Source organism: Gymnoscopelus braueri (assembly GCF_963280865.1).
Source record: "Gymnoscopelus braueri genome assembly, chromosome: 2".
Classification (NCBI taxonomy): domain Eukaryota; kingdom Metazoa; phylum Chordata; class Actinopteri; order Myctophiformes; family Myctophidae; genus Gymnoscopelus; species Gymnoscopelus braueri.
In genome coordinates this window covers 24,311,172-24,330,299 of record NC_137604.1, presented here as the reverse complement: position 1 = coordinate 24,330,299, position 19,128 = coordinate 24,311,172, and the positions used below count along the sequence as shown (strand labels likewise).

Genomic DNA, 19,128 nt, shown 5'->3' with positions numbered 1-19,128 from the left:
GAATTTGTGAAAGTGGCTAAGAGTTGAAGGATAATTAAGCAGGAGTTGAGAGTCAAACTGGCAGGAATAGAAGCCAGGAATGATTAATAGAGAGGTGGAGAGGGAGATTAGTGGGCAGGAAAAGTATTAGTACTGAAAGAGATGCCGAGAAATGGACGGAGAGATGGCGAAATCCACCTTATTGTGTTTTTTTTTAATGGATGGCACATTACCAAAAACAAACAACTGCTGTTTGATGGGTCACTGGTGAAACTAAATGTAATAGGCTAATTCACAAGTAAAGAATATAATGAAATTATGATCAATTTTGAAATATAGCTGCAAGCAGCTATTTGAGCAATGAGCACAATAGGACTGAAGTCTGATGTCAAAACATGGCCCCCTGGGTCATAACGTTTTTCCCATATAAAATCGCTTAATAAAAGAACTGTGTTCCAAAAAAGAAAAAAAGGTCCAAGCATTCTGTCAGGGAAATCACGGCCCCCTGTGAAGCACGTCACCACTAACCACCTACCATTCCATCTCCACTCTCCCTCATCTAACTGTAGCTCTTTCTCTCCTCAACTCCCCCCTCTCTCTCCCTCTCTGTCAAGATCTGTTCTGTACTTGACGTGTGAGGACTGTTGGAAGGAAGGGACAGCGTTAATCCGCTTCCAACCCCTCCATCCAAACCTAATGTGTTTCCCCTAAATATTTCAGCATGCCCTTCTTGTGTTCCACAAGGCTGAGTACTCAGCACTCCTCAGCGGGAACTCACAGAGGCACCATACTGTACCCACTGATAGTGTTAGGAACAACTGCTGAAGAACGAGGAGGAAAGAAATGTTGGTGGTGGAGGGTGGGGGGGGGGGATTAAGAGGAAGAGAAGATAGCGGGTGTTGAACATAGAAAAAACATAATGGGTTATGTACACAAGTGTACGTGTGTGTGTGCCTGTATTCTGTATGTTTCTGATTTAATATTCTTATATCAGCATGTTAGTAAGTGCACATGCACACGTTTTGTTTTCCTATTCAAAAGAGTATTGTTGTTTCTGATTTAATATTCTTATATCAGCATGTTAGTAAGTGCACATGCACATACAAGTATTGTAGTATTTGTCACTGTATACTTGTGTGTGTCAACGTATTCGTGTGTAGCACTATGCACGCAGTAAGTGTTCACTTAACTCAGAAAAGGTTCCAATCGAACCAAATGGACCCAAAAGGGTCCATTTGGTCCGATTTGTACCTTCTCTGAGTTAACATTTCATTCATCATTTACGTGTGTCTGCACAGAGCGGCACATTGGCTGATGCAACATGGAGAAAGCTTTGCAGTGCGGTTCATCAGGCCGCTCTTCATTACTTTGCTGTGACAGGAGCTCATCAGTAGAGATGATGACACCAACCGTGTAGGCTTCTCCATTCAGAGATGGTTATGGTTCACTGGCGCACATGCTTAAAGGACCGCGCTGCTGTCAGCGCATGTCATTTTCTATTCCCAGCTTTGGATATTATATTATACTACTAAAACCATTTTCCCCGTTAATGGCTTTATTTTTAGACTTTGTGTTTGTCCACGGACCCCCATCTCAAAATATTTTATTCCAGGGACCCCCAGAAGCAAATATATGATTTAAAAATGTTAATTAGATTTGCACTCATTTTCAAGATTTTTCAATAATAGCAGATCTACAAGCTCATTAGCACGGCACGAAGTGACGTGCTAATGAGCTTGTAGATCTGCTATTTTTGAATATCCAACTAATGTGCTATACAGTATATATAGCTAAAATCTAAAATGACACAGATGCTTTCCCGGTTTTAATGGGTTAAGTCCCATTGGATTTTTTGGTATGATCTGCACAATGCAGAAAAGAACATAATGCTGCTCAGGTCATGGCACTATACTTCTTTTTTTCCTAAAATATAATGTGCAATTGAAAAAAAGTGTGTGAGTCAGAACCTCTGAAGACACGCCTCTTGTAAATCTCAGTCCACCCATGAAAATCTTCCTCTTCACAAATATGTCATGGGGCATGACAATAGGATATATGTTTGTGTATATTGGTTTGGATTGTCTACCATTTGACAGGGTTAAGCCTTTATGATGGAGTAATCCCAGCCTCTTCCTGCACCTTTTAGATTATTTCTTTCACTTGGTTTCTCTATCCCTTCTTCTTCAACGTGCACACTGTTATCTTGCGTGACAGGAGTCATGTCAGGGCTGGCACAGGAGGAAATTAAAAGGCTTTTTGTTGCCATTGTTCTACTTGGGCGGCCTGTCTTCAATAAAGCCTTGCATTCTGGCCTGTTACAGACATGTTAATACATACACTACATATCGCACTACACATAAACACGCATTTACACAAGCACAAACACATTCGCATGCACAGCTGCACCTCCCTCCACTACATATGAAAACAGAAAAAAAAAACACACGCACACGCACACACACGTGCACACGCGCACACGCGCACACACACACACACACACACACACACACACACACACACACACACACACACACTCTCTCTCAATGACCTGAGAGTAGTGTCTGCCAGATGTCTTCCCTTTGATATTGAGCTTTAAAGGATTCTAGGTAACTTTAAGCCTAAATTTAAAAATATTTATATATATATATATATATATTGCATTTTTCCCCCTCTATCAGCCACTATATAATGATGCTGGGGTGTTTTCCTGCATTGAAACACAGTCCTCTTTCTGATATCCGTATTTTCCCTACTATTTATGTTTTGACATCCGGGTATCCGGGACGTAAATGAAACGCACGCATGTGCGCGTCCGTGTGCGTCCGGCGAGTTCGAGTGAAACCGAATGGAACCGAGTGCAGCCGACAAAAATGGAACGGCAGCCATTGTTTTCTCTGTAGTGTTTTTACTTTCGGTTTTAAAACTTTAAAACGCTCTCAAACTTCTTTTTTGAGGCACGGAATTTACTTTTAAGATAGCGTTTGGATAGAATTTACTTGTTTAACTTCATATACTGTATGTGGTCAATTAATCATGACAGAGCCTATTTGAAAATAAAAATTCAGAGAACCGGCAGGGGCGGGCAGTGACACGCATTGTATCCGAATAAAGCAACCTATTTTCGGCATGGCCCGTTCAGAAGTCCCCCCTGCGTCACTCCCTGGTGGTCGGGAAACGAACTGCTGATGAGGAGGGGGAGGTGGGAGTGGAGGGGCGGTGTTTGACAACAGTTTTTTTCTTTTTTTGATCTCTGAAATTGCCTAGAATCCCTTTAAAGGTAGACGGATATTGATGTTTTCTTTTCTGTTTGTGCGTGTGCGTGTGCGTGTGCGTGTGCGTGTGCGTGCGCTAGTTGTCGGACCAGTAACCGGAAAAGCCTCATCCTGACCAGCACATCCCCTACTCTGCCACGACCACACTCCCCACTGCCTGGACACATAGGTAAGTAAATATATATTGTAACATTATATTGTATCATAGGTAAGTAAAAATAAATTGTAATATTATATTGTATCATAGGTATGTAAATATAATATATTTACTTACCTATGATACAATATAATATTACAATGTATTTTTGCTTACCTATGATACAATATAATATTACAATGTACCATATTATGTTACATTGTAATATTATATTGCATCATAGGTAACTAAAGGTACATTGTGATATTATATTGTATCATAGGTAAGTACATATCTGGTTCAATGTAATATTATATTGTATCATAGGTAACTAAAGGTACATTGTGAAATTATATTGTATCGAAGCCGAAGGTGAGTGAAGATACATTGTTACACATGCAGGTATGCAAATACCTGTAAGTACAGTACACATGCAGGTTACTGAGAATTAGATCTGGGAAATGTATTGATATTATTATATCGATATCGTGACATGACTAGATATTGTCTGGAATTTTGGATTTCGTAATATCATGATAATCATGGTTTTAATCACTTGAGCCCTATTTTGCTATTTTTGCTACTTTTTTAATGTTTTTGGGGAAAACTATTATATTATCACCTCAATATTATAATCACAAAGTCAATATCGAGGTATTTCCCCAAAAATAGCTTGATATTTGATTTTGTCATTATCGCAGAGCTCTACTAGGAAATATGAGTTACAACTAGAAAAAGTGCTCCTCGGAGCTCAGGTCTCCGCCAGGTCAGGTAGGTTATTGTGGGCCAGCAATGTTGAGAATTTGCCAATAAGGATGGAATATGGAAAATCGGACGGATCCTTCTTGATCACTTGACGATAGAGATAATGTGTACCTACCGATTGATGATGGTGATGTTTGGACAAAATTTGTAGGAGTAATGTAAAAAAAGAAATGTTGCAAAAAATCGGCCTCCTGGTGGTGCTATAATAGGGCAATATTGTTCCTCAACGTAGTGCGAATGTGCGTGCAAAGTTTCACCGCAATCAGCGTTTATGATTCGCGGCATTTTGTTCAAAACTTAAGATGTAAGTCTTAAGATGTAATCTTAGCCAATCAGGAGGGAATATGAAAAATCAAACATATCCCTCTTGATCACATGACTATAGAGATCATGTGTACCAATTTGTGTGAAATTTTGATAAAATCTGAAGGAATAATATTAAAAAATGAGTTTTACATAATTGGCCTCCTGGTGGCGCTATAAAAGGCAGATGTGAAAAATGCAGGGCAAAGGTATATCCTTGGCCTCTAGGGAGTGGCATACAAAGTTTTACACAGATGAGTGCAGTTTTAGGTAAAACACGAATCGGCCTGTTATAGCGCCACCATGAGGCTGATTAGAATTTTTTCAAGTGGCATTTCTTTCGCGGCCTAGTCGCGGGAAGTAGGGGTGCTGGGGGGGCTGCAGCACCCCCTGAAAATAATAATTAAATACAATTATTAAAAAATGTTTTGCATAATGTGCCTGTCGTTGCTGGTCGTTATTTGGGGGGGATTAGTGCAATATTTGTTCTGGAACCGAATGACCCGAATTAAAGTAACAAAAAAAAAAAAAAAGTAACAAATCCGGGCACACACTACGCACGCATGCATACAGCACCCTTAAAGGAGAGATCCGGACATTTTAAGTGTTATCTTTGATGTGTCGCTAATCACTCACCATCATTGAAATGGACGTTGAGTTATTCCAGAGAGTCCCGTGTCATGCAGTCTGGCGACCCCCTCCGTGGCACTGGTTGCTTACTTCTTCCACAGAACCTGGCGTCTGTGGAAGAAGTAAGCAACCAGCATCATCTCGTTCTGCATGAACGATAGCTCGTTCGCGACATTCAGTGCACGTTTGAGTATCATGAGACTCCACAATGAGCAGTAGTAGAGAAAATACTAACTTTGCATCGGTTATAATAGACGATTTTCACTCTTACACGGGCTCCCATTATGCCAACGGAGGGGGTCGACCGACTGCACGACACGGGACTCTCTGAAATAACTCAACGTCCCTTTCAATGATGGTGAGTGATTAGCGACACATCAAAGATAACACTTAAAATGGGCGGATCTCTCCTTTAACCTAAAACATCTTCCCGCGGCTATGCCTGGCGGAGACAATGAACATATAGCCTACCATTGATTCTAATGCATTGCAGTGCTTTCAAAGACCACTGACTGGTTGCAGTCCAATTAAAATATTAATTCCCTATTTCTTCTGAATTACTGGACATTGGAATATATTGCTACCAATGGCTTCACTTTATTGTGGGGATGGTCTATTTGTGGTACATTCTGGTTGACTATACTGTGTCTTTGATGTATTTTTTTTTATTGTCTCAATAGGAAGCAGTCCTTTGGATAGCCCACGCAACTTCTCACCCAGTGGACCAGCTCATTTTTCCTTCGCTTCCTCTAGAAGGTCATTGTTTTGTCTTTACTCACACACATGCACACACATGCAAGCACAACATTAGCGACCTAACAATAGTCTGTTTTTGACTGAATTGGTTTTATACACAGACCTACTCATGCACAGTCATATGTTCATCCAAAAATATATGTGTTCAAAATGTTGTTTGTCATGAGTACACAGCATGCAAATATTACACTCCGACAAAGCAACATGTACATCATTTCGTTAATTCAGAACATCGATTTTTCTGAGCTTCCACATCGCGTATGAAGGTATCAACATGTATGAATGAGGCATCAGCTATATGAAATAATACATTTTGTGAAATATTTGACGGAGAGTATTTTGCATTTTCATATTGTTCATTTTTCATGCCCCCGGTGTGTAAAGGCCTTACCTCCCGTTGTCAAGTTTTCTCGGTGGCATCGTCACTAGTGTGACCGTACCCTGACAGCATGCTTAGATGGATGACCAGCAAAGTGCCAGGATGTTACCCTAACTACTGTAGCAATCCCTCATTTTTCACTTAGACGGAGTGGTGGAAAGTAAATGTACATGGTTACTTTCCAGTAGCACTGTACTTCAGTAAACTATTGAGGTACTTTTACTTTACTTGAGTATTTCCATTTTTCAAAAATGTATACTCCACTACATCTCATAAATATTGAACTTTTTTTTTACTCCACTGCAATTATTTGAATTATGTGTCTACAACATTACTAGTTATTTAGCAGATTTAGAAAAAATACATTAACCACTTACGCCCTAATTTATACTTTGGCTATTTGACATTTATATTTGGCATTGTGAGCTTGTAGAACTATTTTCACAATAGTTAGAAAGGCCTTTCTATACCGTATTATTGCTACTTTTACTTGGTACTCAGACTCAAACGTCTGAGTACTCCTTCTGCCACAGACAGGGATGTCTGGAGATGCCCCGAGGAAAGACAGGAGATAAGAGGAGTGAAGGCGTAATTGCCTTGATTGAAAGGAAGTGAAGAAGTGGAATTGCTGCTGTGCAGCCACTGTTTCTGTTACCACGAGAGTCTGTAATAGAGACTGAAATAGGAGTTCTCACCGCTGAAAGTGATAGAGAGGAATAACCTTCAGGTCATGTAATAAAACTTTCACCCTCTTTTCTTTATTTCTCATTTCTTTCCTTTTCCAGGGCTGATGGTCGGAGATGGTCCTTGGCCTCTCTGCCTTCTTCTGGATATGGCACCAACACCCCTAGTTCAACGGTAGGTGTGTTTATATATTGTGTGTGTGTGTTTATGTGTATTGTATTATTATTGGTTATTGCATATACACACAACACTTCATAAAGGCAGTTGACTCACCGTCATATAGACATCCTAGTCCCAATAAACATACTGTAATGCACCAATCACTGCTTGCTGTGCTGACAGTTCTGACCAAATTCACAGACTAAAAGTAAAGACGCAATACGATATAACTTATTCAATTGGGGTGGTTGTATTTTGTCTCCCTGCTCTTCTGTTGAGACATTTAGATTGTGTCAAAGGTCATGTCTCACCTAGACACAGGATCTGACAAGAATTGTCATGACCTGATGGTCAAAATTCAATTTGTCCCCTGAGCAAGCAGGCAGGCTCTATTAGCTCAATGGTTAAAAATGTCAGCACTTGCACTAGGCCTGACCTTTTTTTTTTTTTTTAATTTTACGGGCCAAATTTTTTTTTAATTTTTTTTTTGGCCAAGTGTACACCTACAACCACACGTAACTTCCACTTTATTCTTCTTATTCCTTGTCTTTGTATTGGTATTGTTTGTGTTGGAGCGCCTCAGTGCGGCTGCAGAGTTCATGTGCAACCTCTTCCAGAGAGAGATAGAGACACTAAAACTCTGCTGGAGACACAAAACAAACTGTGTAGACTTGGCCCTTTGAAATAAAATGTATTTTGGCAATTTTTTTTTTTTTTTGTCGACTGCCAGTCGACTATTGGCAATTAGTCGCCAATTAGATTCGACTAAACAAATCCTTAGTCGGGGACAGGCCTAACTTGCACACACATAGTCTATAGTGGTATACTTCAAGGTGACATCATCCATCATGCATCTCTTTTCTATTAGTAATACATAAAATACGTCAAATTAAGTTCATGTAATTGTTTCTCTGCATTAAATTCTTGCACGCTAATGCCTATCTTATACTTATAATAGTCGATTTACAAGCTCACAGCGCGTCACCGTGCTTCGCGTTGGGAGCTTAATCCACACATCAAAATGTGTCTGTAGCAGGCTTTTGCATGGACAGATAACTTCACTTCACTTCACTCAAAGATAACTTCACTCACCATTCTTCACCAGCGTGTGACGAGTGAAAACTCATTAGTGTATGTTGAAAGCACATCCTTATCTGTTAATTCATTAATTATTCTTATGGGAAGGGAGATAAGTAAGTGTTGAAATCTGGAATAGGCTTTCATCTTCCCTCATGAATCTAGTTACTAAATCTGCAGTAGTTGCATTAGTCATGAGGATGAAACACCAAATTTAATTTGAGATATTTTTGATTTGTCATTCATTGCTTCATACTATCCTGTACATGAATATGCATTTCATTTTATGGAACAATGTGCATATATTACCATGTGTAGAATTAGTATGCAGTGCTATTAGAGTTAATATTAATATGTGATGTAAAGTTAGATGTTCTACTCTTGTTTTATTCTGCTTTGAAATGATTAAATGGCACACACATGAATTGTTTGTACACACCCACACACGCACGCACACACGCACTCGCACTCTCACTCTCACTCTTCTGTTCTTTGTTCTTTTTACTTTGTGCTATACAAGTCTCAGTGGAATTAGTTAAAGCACCCCAGTGCTTCTTAATCTATCCCATGGAAAACAGAACTAAAAATAACCAGTTGGTTGCTAAGATATTCTCTTATCTGCAGCTGATGACTTGGCCTTTCTGAAGCAGAAAACGCAGAGGGAGTGGGTAATAGAGAAGCTGTGTAACCAATTTGCAACGCTGCCCTGCAGTCACAATCTCTTATCTATTCCTCCCTCCATCACTGTCTACCCAGAGAGGGACAGAGATGGATGATAGAAGCAAGGGATTAGAGCGTAGAACACAGACAAATACAGAGCCGAGCGGAGGAGGACAAAACCACAGGGTTTATTTGAAGTGTGTTCTGTAGGTGCAAAACAGCAGACAGCTCCAAACTATCTCCCTCTCTCTTCTTCTTCTTCCAGTGATGGAAAGTATTTACTCAAGTACTGTATTTACTTTACTTGAGCATTTAAAAAAAAATATATTATGTGAACATCTGTTCCACTACATATCAAATATTGTACTTTTGACTCCACTACAATTATATATCAGCTTTAGTTACTAGTTACTTTGCAGACTTAGATTATTAATACTTAACTTGTATTAACCACTTAAGCCCTATTTTTATACTTCTGCTATTTGAAAATAGCTGATCTACAAGCTCACAATGCATCGCAAGCTTGTAGATCAGCTATTTTTGACAAAGTATTTGAAGACACTGTCCTCTTCTTTCCCTTTTTCTCCTGTGCTCCCCCTCGCTGTCAGTGCTCTCTCAGCTCTTCCACGGTTCATTACTTGCATGATTAGTTACGGCAGGACCGTCGCATGTGAGGCAGAACAGATGAAAGGAGGAGCAGGGTGGAGGAAGGGGAGGGGGAGGGTTGCATCATGTGGGAGAAATGTATGCAAAAAAAAATGAAAAAGTTGCATCAAGGTTGTGAGGCAGGGCGGTGCTGTGAAAATGGAGAGACACAAATAGGTGAAAGGCAAGAGAATTGACAGAAAACTTAACAAGAACAGAAAATCGCAGGCTGTGCTTGAACTAAGTGACAATCCAGTGACATATTTTGGCGATGAAGGCAAATCCTCCTCAGTAAACACACGGACGCTCAGTGAATGAGTGAACATCTCTCTCTGCTTTCTTTCTCTCTAGCTCTCTCCCCCTTCCCCTTCGTCTTTTCTTGAAGTGTTTAATTGATGCTGTGGACTGGAATCAATGCTTTCGCAACAGTCATGCTCAGTGCGTTTGTGGCATTTTGGAGTGGCTGTGACCGCCAGTGGACTTTATTGCAGAAATATTGTGTGGCGTACTGTAGGCCAGCCCCGGTGCCTCCCCTTGGGATGACATTTTCATTGATCTGGGCTGGTTTCTTTCTTCTCCCTGCCGTGCTGAAGAAAAGTCTTGTTTAAAAGCACAGCCATAAACCTGCCCACGGCAACGCACACACGCACACACACACACACGCACACACGCACACACACACACGCACACGCACACGCACACGCACACACACACACTTTAGCATGGAGTCATCTTTTTTGTTCGCAGCAACTAAACTACTTGTTGCAGCAAAAGTATATGACATAGCCTGCAGTCTTTCCCTTTTAGTTCTGTAGCCCATAGCTGTATTTCTTTGCTTTGTTTCTCTACCCCTATCTTTTCTTCTGTTTCTAAATCTCTTGTTCATTGTTTCTCTCCTTTCCACCCACTACATTTTCTTTACAGACACCACGTTATTTTCTTCTTCTTCTTCTTCTTCTTCTTCTTCTTCTTCTTCTTCTTCTTCTTCTTCGCAAATTTAGTAGAGCTTGTAAAGTCCAAGATCAGAGTAAATGGCATGAATCCTAGTCAACAAACAACAGGGTATGGTCTAGTAGTACAGTAAATAGAGAGCAAAGAAATTCATTAAGTGCTACAAAAGTATCTGGCATACCAGGTAAACATCAAACCTAACATCTGTCTAAACAACATGTACATCTAAATAACATTCTTAGCATTTGTGGACTAGCAAGTGGTATATGTCTATTTAAATAACATACATAACGTGAGCAAGGAGCCAACATAAACCAACATACATCTGCATAGTATAACAAGCATGTGTCCTGTGTTAGCTGATTTGAGTGTGCGGGAAGAGTTTCTAGGGGTGTATCATGTCTTGAAGTTAAAGGGGTGACATGCCCTTGGTTGCCTTGTAGGCTATAACCAGTGAAGAGAACACAGTAGGGTGAAAACCATCAAAAAGGGTGTTGCAGTTGTCAAGCCTGGGGATGACTGAGGTTTGGATAAGGAGCTGGGCTGGAAGGGTCTGATCCTGTGGATGCTATACAGTGCAAACATACAGGATTGTGTGATCACTGCAGCGTGTGCCTAGCCTGGCTCCACCCCCTGAATAGCTAGCCTCACATTCAGGGTCTGGTGACGCTGTCGAAGGCGGGCTTTTCTCTGTTGAAAATCTGTACGACGAACAGATTGAAAACGGCTGCACTGAGAGGGCTTTCAGACTGAATAATGGAGTGAAACTAAATGAAAATTCAGGCTGAGTGTCAGGCTAGTGTGTGCCTTGAAGGACAGCTGACTGTCCAGGACCACTCCCAGCTTCTTGGCAGTAGGAACTGGAACCACCACCGTATTATCGATGGAAATGGAAGGATCCTTCAGGAGTCATGACTTTCCACAGAAGGAGAGTAGCTCAGTTTTGTCTGTATTGAACTTGGGGGGTGGTGGGAAGAAATCCACTGTGAGATGTTAGCCAGGCATGCAGCGATGCGCTCTTCAACCTGTGTGACAGAGAGGAGGGAAGGAGAACAGTTGACAGTGAGAGCTTGTGAATAGAGATGACAGAGCCACGGGATCTCGTGAGATAGAGTGAAAAAAGGAGGGAGCCAAGTATAGAGCCCTGGGGGACCACAGCCAAGAGATGAAGAAAGCAAACCTTTCCATGAAACCTGGTCTCTTCTCTTCTCTTCTCTTCTCTTCTCTTCTCTTCTCTTCTCTTCTCTTCTCTTCTCTTCTCTTCTCTTCTCTTCTCTTCTCTTCTCTTCTCTTCTCTTCTCTTCTCTTCTCCTCTTGGAAAGCACTGTGTAGTTTTTCCACACTTCCATCCATCTCTGATTTTCCATCTCTGATTTTTAATTTGATTGGTTTTGTGGAACAACATAAGCCCAGTTATTATTTTCTTTTTTTTACATACGTAATCACGTTCTATATCTGAATCTAACCCTTTCTGTCTTGCCCCCCCCCCTTCCTCTCTCTTTTTCCCCCTCTGTCCCTTTATCCTTCTTTCTTGTTCTCTCTTGCACAATGTCTTCCGCCACCTCCTTCCTTCACTTCCGTCCCTTTCCTGCTTCCCTATCCTTTCTTCCCACCCCCTTCGCCCTTCTACGTCTCTCCTCAGTCATCCAGCTCCTCTCAGGAGCGGCTGCATCAGCTGCCCTTCCAGCCAACCATGGACGAGCTCCACTTCCTGTCCAAGCACTTCGGCAGCACCGAGAGCATCACTGATGATGACGGGGGGCGCCGCTCGCCCCACGTCCGCCCTCGCTCTCGGAGTCTCAGGTCAGAGGGCACATGGTGTCAGGAGCGAAAAAAACAGCCTGAGGGGAGGACAGTGCATGGTTGCCCTCTCAGCTCCTCTACCTCACTAGTTTTCAAAGTGGGGTCCGGGGACCCCCAGGGATCCTTGAGGGGGTTCCAGCGGGTCCCCAGCAAAAATGATCTGCTATTTTGGAATAATGTTGGCAAATCTTGAGACATTTTTGAGAAACATTGCTCTACCTTACATCTACAGTAGCTAGTCATTAAGTCATAAAACCATGCCTTTTTATCAGTGGAAAATACTTCATATTTGAAAGGGTCGTGTGACATTAGTATTAAGATTTCAGTTCTTCGTTAGATCCTTTATGTATCACAATCTGAATTTGTTTTTTTTGCCCAGTATGTTTATACAAGAGAAAGTAGAGTAAGTAAGTAAGTTCTCAAAAATATGTGTGTAATATGTAAACAAGAGCAGACATTTTGAATATCAACCTTTTGTAACAAACAATAATTTATTTCCATATTTCTAAATAGAGGAAACCAGTTACGGTACCCCAGCGATTTGTGCCTGGATGTCAGAAATAATTACAAATCAGAATGTGTTTGTATAAATCTACCCCATGTTGGGTGGTTTGTTAGAGACTACAAGTCACCCTTGCCATCCTTGCGTGTGTGCACGTGCACGTGTGTGTGTGTGTGTGTGTGTGTGTGTGTGTGTGTGTGTGTGTGTGTGTGTGTGTGTGTGTGTGTGTGTGTGTGTTTTCGTCTCCCATGCCTCTGAGACACATTCAGTATCATAATCAGTACCCTCTACCCTTCAGTGCTTGAGGTGTCTCCAGAGTGCAACTGTTTCTCCATTAGCAAATATCTCTGGGGCACTCTGCTCTCCATAAAGTCCCTCCTACACTGCTTATTACAGTCACCCTATCATAGGCACCCCTTCTTGATGCTGCACACCCTTACTGGCTGCCTACTGCACACACTGTGCTCGTTAATATTCACTTTTCACATTGAGCACATAAGCATGAGCTGGCCTACATTATATTCTTGCCTGTTATAGTGAGTTACTGAGTACTATAATCAGCTCAGTTCAGCCCACTATTCGACATTTCCTATTATACCAGAGACAGCACAATATGGAGGACACTGCAATCTATATAAGGTTCAAGGTTCACTTTTATTTGTCTCCCATAGGAGAAATTTGTCTTGCAGTCAATGGCTAAAAGCTGCAGTACAAATAACACAAAGAACAACATACAAAAACGACACAAACCGTGCATAATATAGTGACACATGTCTATACACTAAGCAGGTTGAGGTAGTCACAGACATTCATCACAGTCATCTACATCTGTATAGTCATTGCCTTATAGGCATGTCCATAAACATTGTTCAAGAATGCAATACGAAGAGAATAACTATGCAATACTATAGTATACAGTAGATAGATCACATAACGCAGTACAAATACAATAAACTATGACAATGCTATACAATAGAATAGAAAAAGAAAACTTGAAATGCTAAAGACATTCACATCTCATCATTTCATGAGGCAGTGAATGGCACATGCGGACAAGCATCAGTGGAAAAAAGTGTTGTATAGAATTCACCATTGTTCCTAGATAAAATGTAAATGATTATTGGTACACCAAATGAGAGTTAGATGACTCCCCCATTCAAAGATGTTTTTTTTTTTTACACAGACGTAAAGGGTGTTCAATAGCGTTGATTTATGAAAAAAAAAAAAAAAGCTGAAAATGGAGTTAGCTGGTTCGTCCTGGACACCGACGATATACTTTGTTGATGGGTTCCCCTAAATGTTTCCCTCTGCACCAAATATCTTCGCAATGCGACGCGTTGTGAGCTTGTAGATCTGCTATTTTCACAGAATAGGGACGCTAGGGTTGATGCTGTTAATGAGGTGGTGCCATGGTTTTGCACTTTTTCAGTTTTTCATGTGTCTATGAGGTTGATAGAACTTCATTAAGCCCCCCGGTGGTGGTTTTATGGTGTTTTATGTCTTCTCTGACTATTTGGAGTTTCTTCCTGGAGGCTGAAACCTTGAGGGTCAAATGTGCCAATAGAGAAACAGCGCTTTAGTGACACAGTAAAAACATACCCTCCCCCTCATTATCATAACACAACAGGTGTGGGCATGAGGAGGAGGAGGGACTAGGACAGGTGGGTGGTGCTAAGGTGGTGGAGGAGGTGCTAAGGTGAGAACCAGGTATACTTAATGAACTGGAGGTGTCATAAAACTACACTTTTTAAAAAAAAATCTTCCTCCTAGTATAACCATAATACCTGATGATTATGTTTTAGGGGGGGGGGGGGGGGAATCACTGAAAATCACGGCACCCCGTCTTTAAGGAGAATTTGGTCCTACAGCTGAAGGCAAAGAATGTGCTGGCCCAGAAAGTATTCCCTTACAGCAGTGGTTCCCAAACTTTTTCAGCTCGAGACCCAAAAGAGAAATGTGTCTCCCCGGACCCAAACTTACAAAAATACATTATAAATTAATAACTCATGCCCTATTTAAAGAAATTGTGAAAATATCTGCAAGCCCACAACACGTCACACATTATTCTGTTCTTTGATGGAATCAAACCAAGACAGCTTAGTAGGGTTTGTATTCGCTCTGTTATATAAAATATCTGTATTTAATGTTTTTCTGCTCAGAATGTTTTTTTCTTTTTTTCCCCCTGGTGTCTAGGTTTGTGGAATGATTGATTAAAGTCTGTGTATCTGGGAATCATTTGTGTGTGTGTGTGTGTGTGTGTGTGTGTGTGTGTGTGTGTTTGTGTGTGTGTGTGTGTGTGTGTGTGTGTGTGTGTGTGTGTGTGTGTGTGTGTGTGTGCGTGCGTGCGTGCGTGCGTGCGTGCGTGCGTGCGTGCGTGCGTGCGTGCGTGCGTGCGTGCGTGCGTGCGTGCGTGCGTGCGTGCGTGCGTGCGTACAGGTGTGCACACGTTTACTGCTAGTGTCTGACGTCTATACCAACTCTTGTGACAAATGTGGAACAATGAAACGCCACCGGATCCATTAGGGAGACACGGGGGGCTGAATTTCTGATTGGTGGAGTAGTATTTGAATAGATAGGATGGTGGGGCTGCTGTGTATTATTTATCCCTGCAACCAAGTGAAGAATGCAAAATTGACTCTCATTTCAATCTCTTTGTCTCTCTCTCTCCCCCTGCCGCCTAACTGTCTTTTTCAACAAGAAACACTACTACTCTACACTCTACAGTTTAATTCATAATTTTTTGTATTCATCAGTCTTTTTGTAACATATTACATGTTTTCCCTCTCTTTAGCCCGGGGCGCTCTCCCTCCTGCTATGACAATGAAATAGTGATGATGAATCATGTCTACAAGGAGCGCTTCCCCAAGGTCAGTGTGACTTATACAAACACACGTATATGTATAGTGTAATTACACAACTATTATACATACATTATGCACACACACACGCACGCGCACACACACGCACACACACACACACACATAACTACTGACAACAATACTATGTATCCTATCACATTAAGGCATTGTGAAACACACAAGACTGCTCCCAGCACTGCAAATGGAGATGCAGCATCACAATGAGAATGATTTGCTACAGCAGACCCCAAAATGGCTCTATAAACAGAGCACTGAGCCTTGTACTTTCTCCCAGACAACATGTCTCGCCAATAATAGAGACTTGTACTACTTGCACACTACACAGTAAAATCCTCAGTGTTCATTTAACTCAGAAGAGTTTAGAAATGGAACCAAATGGACCACTTCCATTTTTACTCTTTTTGGAGTTATGGCTCCAATTGGTTCCATTTTCACAGGATCTTACTGTGTAGTTGTGGTACAAAGCAGACAGGCAAACACTTGCAGACAAACAGAACAAAAACTCCACGGATAAAGATTTCTGATAATGTCACAGTGCACGCTTCATTCTGCAGGGCCGGTGTGCATTGCAGCACTCATATTGATTGTAGCCCCTCGTCAGCAGGCCTGTGTCACACGAAAACACATATTTGACAACATTTTACAAATTTACAGATGGCTGAGGCAACACTCGAGAAATCTTTCGGGTGCTGTTATTTCAAGACCAATGTTTTATTTACGTCAAATGAAATATAGACAAAGAAGGACAAATTCAGTCCATATCTTCCAAATATGTCAGCATCGGCCATATGGTGAAGATTAACGCCTAGTTTATACTAAATTAGTTGCTTGTAGATCATCTATTTTCAGTGTGAGACACAATGTGCAAATATAACCCGGGCTTAAAGGTTTTTTATTGTTAAAAGGGTAAATATCTATATTCTGATAATCATTTCTATAGAGTGTTTGTTCAGTAACAGGGGTCTCCTTGTCTCTACAGCTCCAGTAAACCTTTTCAGGTGGGTTACACATTTCATCCAATCAGGAGAGAGAACCCCACAAAGATAATTTATCAATTTGTGTTCCAGTTCCATTTAGCCTGCTAATTTATTTATATCATCACTTCCAATTTCACTTGTTTATCCTGTATTCTGTATGAGTTGTCTTTCCTGATTGGATGAAATTGGTGTACCTACCTACTGTACCTGAACATTTATTTTCTATTTTCTAAAGGGCTGTAGAGATGGGGAGACCCGTGTTACAGAACAAATACTCTATATAGCAATGATTGCTATGGGGATATTTATCCTACTATCTATTTAACACTTATTTCAACAAAGAAATATCACTTACAGCACTTTTAACTGGTGAAATCCGTTATTTGATATAGAGAGGAAATCTGTAATGTGATGCCGCTGAAATGTCAGGATCCTTCTGACATGGAAAACATCACGGGACAGGATTAGTCCATTAACCACCATTTGATCCTGGTCTAGGCCACGGCGCAGATGGAGGAGAGGCTGGCAGAGTTCATCCACAGCTACACCCCAGAGAGTGTCATGCCCTTGGGCGACGGCGTCCTCAGCTTCATCCACCATCAGATAGCCGAGCTGTCCCGGGACTGCCTGACCAAATCGCGCGAGGGCCTCATCACCTCCGTCTACTTCCTGGAGCTGCAGGAGAACCTGGAGAAACTGCTGCACGAAGTGAGCCGCGACGAATGCGTATTGGGATTCACACTCCTCCATGTATGAAGGAATGTGATCCAGCATATACGTCTATTAAAGGATCTACACTATGAATTTAAAAAATATATTTAATATTTAATATCATATTGTTTATGTCCCTCAAACGTATTTCAAAAGGTTTGAGCCTAAATCAAGCCTCAGATATACTCATTCCAATTAACTTCTCTCTGGCTTATAAAGCACTTTCACCTGCAATACCACATTGTCCTGATTTGCACTTGGCGCTATTGAGCCAGTTTGTATGCATGTTATCTCCTGGTTCTGAGTGGAAAAAGTTTCTAAGTTGGAACTGAAAAACGGGAGGGATTGTACCGCTAGTGACGTCACTTTCGGGGCCAAATCTGTTTGGCCTGTTTTGAGACCAATTTACATAAAACCCCAGATATGCTGTGAAAGCCTGAGTGCTCAAACTGGGGTATTTTTTGGGATAGAAGAGAGGTAGGGGAGATCAAAAACACACAAAAAATAAGGAAAAGTTAAAATTCATGGTGTAGTCCCTTTAACACATTGACCGCCAGAGGTTAATCTCATAATGTACTCACCAGTGCCAACGTTTTATTGTTGTTTTTTGTTTTTTTCACGTCGCCATAGATCTTGTTAAAATCCTTAAGATTGAGCCGTACACGGTCTGTTTACATCGGCGACATCTCCCTGCGTGTACCAGTCCAAACCACGTGTCAAACGGAGCCGCCATGTTTGAGTTCTGACCGTTTATGTTAACATGGGAAATGCGAGGATGAAAAACTACATAGGTTTACAGGGGTTTTTGTGTACGACTTAGAATGGAGGCAGACGGGAAACAAAAAACGGGTTCGCACTTCCGGTTGACTTCGGGTGGTGTTACACTGAAAATGGTCCCCCTAGAAAATTGAAAAAAAAAAAAATTGAAAAAAAGGAAAAAGCACCACAGCCCGTAGGCTACGGGATCGGCGCTTAACCGTTGGATTTAACGGCCCGTAGAACTACGGGCCCGGCGGTCAATGTGTTAAGAAACCCACACAAGCACACATACGTATGTAGGGCTGCGACTATCGATTATTTTCTTCGCGATTATTCTAGCGATTATTTGTCAATTGATCAGATCTTAAAGCTCTTGTTTTTACAACCTTTTAATTTTTTTTAAAGGTTGAATGTATATACTATACTGTATATACAACTGTATATACTGTATGGTTTGGTTAAATTATACTAAGTTGATTCCTTTGATCTAAGCCAGAACAGCGCGGCAGAAAGTGACGCCATGTGAGCTTGTATATCTGCAATTTTTTAATAGCCAACATATAAAATGTGGATAAAGTGGTTAAAATTATGTTATGCTATATTAACACATTTTGCTGGGGACCGCCTGTAACCCACCCGAGGACCCCTGGGGGTCCCCGGACCCTACCGGAGAACCACTGGATATAGATAATAAAAATAAGAAAAGACAAAAGGAAATAAAGAGAAGAAAACAAATCTGCGTCAAAGTTATTATAACATCATCAGTAAATTATATTCCATGTTCGAAAAAGGAGTAGGAAGAAGTTTTGTAAAAACGTAGCCAGTCCTACCTACCTCAAAATACCTAAAAACTAACAAAAAAGACGTCGAAATTATGCAAATCAAAACCTGTTGTACCTGACAAGCCTAGCAATTTTTGTATCTATGTAATATGTCCATTTTAAACATTTGTACATTATATGTTTTTATGTGTGTTGTAATTTATATATTTTTATTGCTGCAAGATCTCCATTGTAAAAGAGATCTTGCACATCTCAATGGAACTACGTGGTTAAATTAAACATTTAATTAAAATAAATGCTCACACACACACACACACAC

The 19,128-nt window shown here is 41.0% G+C and overlaps 1 protein-coding gene across 2 annotated transcripts in view; it reads left to right on the top strand.

The window, feature by feature from the left end:
• Window positions 1–19,128, top strand: part of mast1a (microtubule associated serine/threonine kinase 1a) — an 84,403-nt gene that overhangs the window by 29,596 nt on the left and 35,679 nt on the right. For both annotated transcript variants that reach the window (XM_080451724.1, XM_080451723.1), the window contains exons 4-9: window positions 3,332–3,420; window positions 5,766–5,841; window positions 7,006–7,078; window positions 12,039–12,199; window positions 15,493–15,568; window positions 17,056–17,265. In XM_080451724.1, the coding sequence (XP_080307850.1) occupies window positions 3,332–3,420; window positions 5,766–5,841; window positions 7,006–7,078; window positions 12,039–12,199; window positions 15,493–15,568; window positions 17,056–17,265 (685 nt within the window). The remainder of the gene's footprint in view (window positions 1–3,331; window positions 3,421–5,765; window positions 5,842–7,005; window positions 7,079–12,038; window positions 12,200–15,492; window positions 15,569–17,055; window positions 17,266–19,128) is intronic.